The sequence below is a fragment of the Lineus longissimus genome, chromosome 2, assembly GCF_910592395.1.
Source record: "Lineus longissimus chromosome 2, tnLinLong1.2, whole genome shotgun sequence".
In the NCBI taxonomy this organism is placed as follows: domain Eukaryota; kingdom Metazoa; phylum Nemertea; class Pilidiophora; order Heteronemertea; family Lineidae; genus Lineus; species Lineus longissimus.
In genome coordinates this window covers 23,761,923-23,769,532 of record NC_088309.1, presented here as the reverse complement: position 1 = coordinate 23,769,532, position 7,610 = coordinate 23,761,923, and the positions used below count along the sequence as shown (strand labels likewise).

At 40.0% G+C, this 7,610-nt stretch overlaps 1 protein-coding gene across 19 annotated transcripts in view; it reads left to right on the top strand.

Annotated features, from left to right (window-relative positions):
• Nucleotides 1–2,171: 2,171 nt before the first annotated feature.
• The window catches only part of LOC135483140 (neurofibromin-like), a 37,681-nt gene continuing 32,242 nt past the window's right edge, over nucleotides 2,172–7,610 (top strand). For 16 of the 19 annotated variants that reach the window (XM_064763725.1, XM_064763722.1, XM_064763724.1 and 13 more), the window contains exons 1-11: nucleotides 2,172–2,308; nucleotides 3,156–3,299; nucleotides 3,778–3,882; nucleotides 4,335–4,403; nucleotides 4,610–4,719; nucleotides 5,107–5,210; nucleotides 5,513–5,583; nucleotides 5,799–5,981; nucleotides 6,236–6,301; nucleotides 6,509–6,691; nucleotides 7,011–7,211. In XM_064763725.1, the coding sequence (XP_064619795.1) occupies nucleotides 2,231–2,308; nucleotides 3,156–3,299; nucleotides 3,778–3,882; nucleotides 4,335–4,403; nucleotides 4,610–4,719; nucleotides 5,107–5,210; nucleotides 5,513–5,583; nucleotides 5,799–5,981; nucleotides 6,236–6,301; nucleotides 6,509–6,691; nucleotides 7,011–7,211 (1,314 nt within the window). In that variant the 5' untranslated portion in view covers nucleotides 2,172–2,230. The remainder of the gene's footprint in view (nucleotides 2,309–3,155; nucleotides 3,300–3,777; nucleotides 3,883–4,334; nucleotides 4,404–4,609; nucleotides 4,720–5,106; nucleotides 5,211–5,512; nucleotides 5,584–5,798; nucleotides 5,982–6,235; nucleotides 6,302–6,508; nucleotides 6,692–7,010; nucleotides 7,212–7,610) is intronic. The other 3 variants (XM_064763726.1, XM_064763728.1, XM_064763711.1) reach the window with 1 other exon arrangement.

Here is a 7,610-nt window from a genome sequence, read left to right as displayed (position 1 = left end):
TTGTGACAGTATCTGCAATCTCATCAGGTCTTGTTGTACTTGTGGCAGCATCTCAAATCTCATCAGGTCTGGTTGTGCCAGCATCTCCTGTCTATCAGGTCTGGTTGTGACATCATATGCTGTATTATCAGATCTGGTTGTGGCAGCATTTTATGGTATGGTTGTTGCAGTATCTGCTGTCTCTTCAGGTCTGGTGTTCTGATTTCATGCAATCCCTTTATCAAAATGATCAGGTAAAAAGAGACACATTTTTCCAAAGGGAGGTGACAATAGGTCCACCCTGTAGAAACGTGGTGCACTACGTTGGGAGAGTACACATCTAGATCAGACAGAGCACGCATAGTGAAGAGGCATGGCACATCCAGCAAAGACTTGGTACACTCTCTGGCAACATGGCGAGCTATGAAGGGGAGGGCACATCAAAAAGAGATATGGTGCACTACTGTCTCATTGGCCGAAAGTCATTTCTGCAGGTAACAGTATAGAGCGACGGTAAAATACACAGGCCAGTTGCGGTGGAACACAGAAATGTCCTCGTTTTTCACTTTCGCTCCGATGTCTATGTCTTTGAACAGGGTGACAAGTTCATGTACTTCATGGTGGCCCAGAATTATTTTCTCACACAAATAATAGAATTCTATTGTGCAAGGGCAAACCTTTCTGGGCCAGCCTGTAGTTTCGTGAGTTTCCTCATCAATGATTTTGACAGTACCCCCCCCCCCCCCCCAGCTGGCGCAATCTGGGCTAAAAAAGGGGAACTACGCGATTACTTGAAATTAAAAATTACCCCGACTTGGGGTGAAATTTCCCCCAAAACATGGATTTTCCCACAATTCTCAACGAATTGGTGATCTGAAGCTTGTGTGAAATAAAAATGTCGCTCTATTTCATACAAGGTTCATATCGCAATAGCCTGATGGGCCGCTGAAAACGAATCTCAGTTGCAGTGGAGAGTGATTGTGAACAGTGCCATGTTACCCACACGACCATTGGGTTAAGGGACTTGATGCTTGTGATGACGAAAGGACAATATTACCCAGCTGTCGGCTGCCCAGTCACACTGATTATGTCAGGATGCGGCGGACTAAACTGAGCCGCATAATAGCATTTCTGACAAACAGGCATCGCGAAAAGTCAAAATGCCAACCTCTCGTTCTCGTATAACAATCTGAATCTCCTCTCATGATGACCGTCACAATGATGTTGACGGCTACTGCCGAGTTTGCAGTATTTCGGGGGTTTAGTATACTGTGCAATATTTCACACAGCCCCCGAATCGTCCACGCGAGCGCCTATTCCATCGTTCGACTTCGTTATCAGGATAGGTGTTCTCGTTGGCGTTTCGGGGGATTGGCAAAAACTCCCTAATCCCGAATTAACAGCCCCGCAATGGCAGTATCTAAAACCACATTCGACATACCCACATACCCACATGCCAATTTTTTTCCAGTTGGGGCAATCCGATGACGGTTGAAGCTTTTTCTAAAGGAAAATCTGTCGATCTTTTAACCTTAGAGGGCGCCACCGCCAGTAACTTATATTGAAGGGGAAATTTGTCGATATCTCCACCGGATGTGGTACTCTGCCAAATGGGAATATCTGTCGATATAAAGGCACTTTCTAGTGTTAAAGGGATATCTGTCGATATTTCAATCTTAGAGGGCACCACCGGATGTCACCGTTAAAGGTGAATCAAACAATATTTTGAATTTATACGGCGCCACCGCAAGTAACTTCTGTTAAAGGGGGAGTCTGCAGCTTTCTTCTGCTAAAAGAGAAATGGGCGCCCTCCAAGGTCGAAAGATCGACAGATTTTCCTTCAACAATGGTTGTGAAGACAAAGCTTCAACCGTCATTGGATTGCCCTAGTAAAAAATTGGCATGTGGGTATGTGGGTATGTGGTATGTGGTATGTGGTTTTAGATACTGCCCCCCCCCCGCAATACTGTAAACTCGGCAGGAAAGCTGAAAAGTAAAGGGTGAAGGTAATCATGATCAAAAGACCTGCAAAAGGATAGGCAAGGACAGGCTTAGTAATTATAAGTAAAAAGCAAAATGTGATAAGCAAATTTATTTGTGAATGAAACATTTCCTGTTACGTCATATCCCATCAAAATTGCATACCATATTTGGAAATTGATTTCCAGTGAGCATGCGTAGTGTAACCAAAATAAGCAATATGGCGGACATGCGGCGATAGAGTAAAAGGGGAGATCTTGCACCCTTCGTAATGACTACCCACAAGGCAGACAAGCCTGATAAACCTGGGGAATGGGTGCAGTCCCTTATCAACAGGTTCGACAATAACGTAAGTAGGCCTGGAAAGCTAAACTGGCCCGATTCTGTGGTGATTTTGTGACCTTGAAATGGTAGATCTGCCCAGCTGTTTCCCTGTACAATGTACACACACATGCATGTACTTTGTGTACACCACTTCAGTTCCTCTTTGAATGAACATGATGAACCTCTTTTTCATCAACATTTGTTCATCAGATCTTGAGATTGAGGATTTCTGGCCCTTTTCTATACCTGTGGCAGTTAAACTGATCATTCATTTTGATAATCTAGGATTATTTCTATATGACTGATCCATTTGACAGGAATCTGTATGAAGATTTTGTGTAAAATTTATGTTAATGATGATGGAATAATTTATTAGATAATGATGGAATGGTCCATGTGCCATGCGTTGGAGTTGTCCTCATCCCAGCGTATCTTGATGTTGGCTTTAGGCTACCTTGTAGCTTGAGTCTTGGGATAGCCAAGTTTATGTGTCTGTTGATATTTATAACTTAAATATAGTAGGGTGGGCTGCTCCTTACTTATACTATACTGTTAATTCACTGTTGATGATGTTTATTTGTACGTTTTAAATGTTTTATATCCAGAAACAAAGTCGTGCTTTTCCAGGGTACCCCACAAATGACCATCGTGCAAAAAGATGCTAAACCCCAGTGTTGAACAACATTAACTGTCAACTGATGGCAGTGATGGCTTATTGATTGATTTTCAATGTGATCTGGCTACTAACTCCTCCATCAAACTTGTAGTTAATGTGCCATGTGTATCAGTTATGAAAGACAAGTCTTACTCTTATATTGTTGGAGTTGCATTTATCAATAGATCTTGATAAATTTTTAAAATTCTTTTGGCAGCTGCCAGTCAAGACAGGGACCCACACATCCCAATCTGTTCAAAACATAGAACAAAACAAGGACTGCTTGATCAATGTCAGTCGGCACAAGTTTTCATTAGTGATAAACGGGCTAACCAAGATACTCCAGAATGTGGACTCTATGGTAAGTATCAAAGGACGATCTTTATCTTACTCTTTCATGTGTTTGGCTAAAAATCATGATGTTTGAGAGGGACTTGGAATTGGATTTCATGTTGATATGCAAGATTGTTGCAATTGTCAACAGTAGTAGGTGTTCAAGGGCTCTCTGATAAAATTTACCCTGACAGCAATTCATTTATTAAAAATGGACTGACTGTTTAGCGTCCATCACAAAAATTCCAAATGCAGAAGAAAAAACATGCTAAGAATTGAGATCATCCAATTGATTGATGCCATAAATTCCTGGCTCGTATGGTAATTCAAAAAAGGGATGTTTTGTTTGATGGTTCTTGTATATCACTTGGGCAGTAAAATCAATATGATGTCACATTACTGTTTCTAGTGGTAGCCATATTTGTAGATATTTCATTTATGTTCTGTTGCATAGCTTTCCTTGTTGTGTGCAACTCATAATGCATTATAATGTCTTTTCCTTCCAGTTTCATAATACAAGATTCAATCCTGAAGCTGAGCGGAATTTCTATGAGTCCCAGATCATAATTCTTGATACTCTGGAAAGGGTCCTGAATGGGGTACGTATACAGGTGAGCTTCAAATGAGAATTACTTCAGTTCGCAGCTCACTTGATTAGTTTGTGTTGTAATAATACTTGATGCAATTCTTACTTGTACTTTTAGCCAATAAGAAATTCTTAAGGATATCCATCAGCAGACTTCAAAAAACGGTGAAAAGGAAATATACCTAAACATTATATGCCCCTTTGCGGGTTACGCCATTATTGTTATTTGAGTCCAATTACAGGCAACTGACAGGAACTTGCCTACAGTTCATACTGAATGGGGATGGTCAGCGCATCGGAAGGGCAGTAGATTCTGTCACTAGTAAAGCGGGAGTGACTCTATGAACGCAAAGAAGAAGGCAAAGTCACTCCAGCCTTATGAAATAGTGTTCTAGTTCTCTGGTCTGCTACATCGTAATATCATTATCAAGTCCATCATAACCAAAATTTATTTCATTCCATTGACTATTCTTGCAGCAACCAAAAGACACGTCTCGCTTAGATGAAGCAAAATATGTTCAGCTGTTGTTACCAGAAATATGCCGGGTAAGTTTCTGTCTTTAGTTGGATATCATTGGAAAGGTACAAATACCAATTAATATATCTCTGATCACTGTTTTTGAGGCATTTACTTTGGTAACAACCTAATCGTATATATATGGCTGTCATATTCTGCTTGGCACCCACAGATGATAGATAGTCTCTCAATTCTTTCAAGAATTAAAAGTAATCTCTCTCATTTTTCCTTACAGTTTTTGAATCAGGAGAATGCTCCTCCACAGTTACGAGCTCTGGCCTCAAAGGTCCTTTTTGCTCTTAGTCAAAATAACTTCACAGCAGTGTTCAACAAAATTTCAACCAGGTTAGTGAGAGTAGTAAATATTCTCTTTACTCAATTTTTACAATGGTATAAATACCCCTAAGGTAGAACACAGAAAATTGGACATCATTTTGATCTGATGATGACTACAGTTTTGATTCACTGTTTTAGAAAATGGCAGTGTTTGTCCACAATTAACTGCTATTCTTGGAATTGGGGGTGATTTGCCTCCACTTTATGTCTTTTTTCTCTCGAATACTGGAGCTCGTCATCAGTACAGAAACTACTCGGTAAGACTAACATTAACGATCAGGGTTTATTTGCCTTTTGAGATTGATCAAATCACTTATTACGATATCATGACCTGTTCTCAATTCTCATATCGCATTATTTTCTGCATTAACTAATTAGCCGTTTTGGCCGTTTCAGGTTGATGCAGGCAACGAGTAGTGAAGATGCAGGAGACTACACAGATCTCGAGTTGATACAACACATCAATGTAGACGTGGTCCGACTCATCAGGCTTCTGAACGGTATGTTAATCTGGTATCTGCTGGCCTAATCTGACCTCTGTCATTGGGACACCTTGCTATCAAGGACAGCATTTGTCAGTCCAAAGAGTGTCGTTAGTAGACGATTCTACAGTACTTTGGTTAATTTTATCAGCTGAGCACTGTGAATTCATGAAAAGTTGGTTGAATATTTAAATTGTTTGGGAATATTAGCTGAGATTTGATCATGGGAGGATATGTGTATGTTCAATATCAAGTTATAGTTAATGAGCTGTTGGTAAAATAGAATCACCTTGTACAAGTTGACTGCCTATCTGTTTCAGAGGTGAATGCAAGGTTCAAAACATTGAAACAGAAGAACTGTCAGCTCAGTTTGTCCTGCAATCTAGAAAGAGTAAGTATGTTGTCTTTTAATTTTCTTTAGATTCTAGAGCGATATTGTAAACTTGTACATTCTCTCTCTTTTTTTGTGATTTGTTCAAAATTTTCAAAATTTCTATTTTAGCTGATTAGGGAAATATATCTTTCACGCTTCCACTGTTCCAATCAACAAAAATAATTTCCTGATTTTTTTATTTTCTGATCACAAACTTAATCTCTTGATTTCAGGCAATATGGAATTGGATGGATAATTACCCGGAGGAATTCACCGACCTCCAAAAGAGACAGAACGAGGAATTGACTGAGTGCTGCGACAAGATGTTCGAGCTGTTTAGTGGCTTCTCTGAGAGCAGTATAAGAAAAAAGGCCGGGGTTTGGCCACTCCAGATGATGTTGATGATACTTTGCCCGGTAAGGAGATTAATGGTTCAGTTTTTGTCGGTCAATGACTCATTCCCAAAATTGGGAAGGGGGAGAAAAATTCAAATTCTTATAATTCGAATTCTTTATCACTTTAGGGAAACTACGGTACTTGAGTTTTGCAACATGGTATTAGGAATGGGTAAAATAATCCATAAAATTGTCTTCAATAAAAAGTCTTGAAATATATCAATATTATATCTTGGTTGAAACACTTTGATTGATGTACATCTGTTTCATTATAGAAAATCCTTGAGGAGATAACCAATGCTGATAATGGTGCACCTTGTTCACAACAACATCTGAAAAAGGTAACAACTTTCAATGCAATGGCTGCTGAACTACTTAATAATAATTTACACATAGTCAACTTTTGTCTTAACAAGCGACATTCTTAGATCAGGTGATGCCGTTTGTATTTCAGTATCCTATCACTCGATGTCCTCAAAAAATTTATCAGTCCACTGGCTTGATTTTCAAACAAGGTTCCCTAAAACTGCTGGTTTACTTTCTTGCAGAAACAATTTATTGACGAAGTGAAGAAGGCCCTGAACATCCATCACGGCTCTTCTAAACAGGTGCTAATAGAGGGTGCTGCAGTAACATGTGTAAAGCTTTGTAAGGCGTCGACCTACATAAACAATAAGGACTGTAATAATGTCCTGTTCGTCTTGGTGCATTCTGTTATACAGGACCTCAAGGTATGTTTGAATTAACTCATGGTTCCTTTTGCAAAGTGTAAAGTACATGTGATCTCTAGGCCAGACATCAAGATGTCTCTGGTTCAATGCCACAGTTGATGTGAGACACAAGGCAGATCTTTTTGTCTGGCTTGCATCACAGTCACACTGATCTTTAAAACATTTTGAGACAGGTTCACAATGCTAGTCCTAAAAACAGTTTTGGGTGCCGTAGCAGAGAGCAGAGACAACCAGTACCTCCAGTTTGATATGAACTCCTTAAAGTTTTTCCAGATACTACCATCCCCTTGCTATATTTGTGCCCGTCTTCCCTTTCCAGAACTTGTTATTCAACCCCCAGCGTCCCCTGAGTAAGGGTCCAAATGTCAACTCGGACGTGGAACTCATGATAGACTGTTTTGTGTCCTGTTTCCGTATCGCACCTCACAATACTGATTTGTTAAAAGTTTGTCTGAACCAGGCGTCGCCCTCCGTGTTCCATATTGTCCTTGTGAATTCATTACACCGGATCATCACTCAGGTTGGTAATCTATTTTCTCAATCCAATTAAGACAGCAATTCAAATTCATGGCACGGAGTCAACCAGATTATGTGCACTGTCAATGAGTTAAAGAAGATGATCTCAAAAACAGCTCATGGACTCTAGGACAGGCTTTTGCGGGCAAAACCTGTAAAGTAAAGTTGGTTGTGGGTCAATTTGACTGAGTCGTCAACTTGGAAGATCAGTGTGTCCAAGCTAACACTGAAGCACATCCTCAAGGATTGCCTACTCTTGAGAAGAACAGAAACTTGATGGTATATCGCGTGGTGTTCCTACTGTGAAAACCCATGCTCTGGGAATCAAGCGGACATATGTCTCCTTCTGTAGTTCTGCCAATTAGACGAGATTGAACACAAGGAAGAACAAGTTTAGAATGAG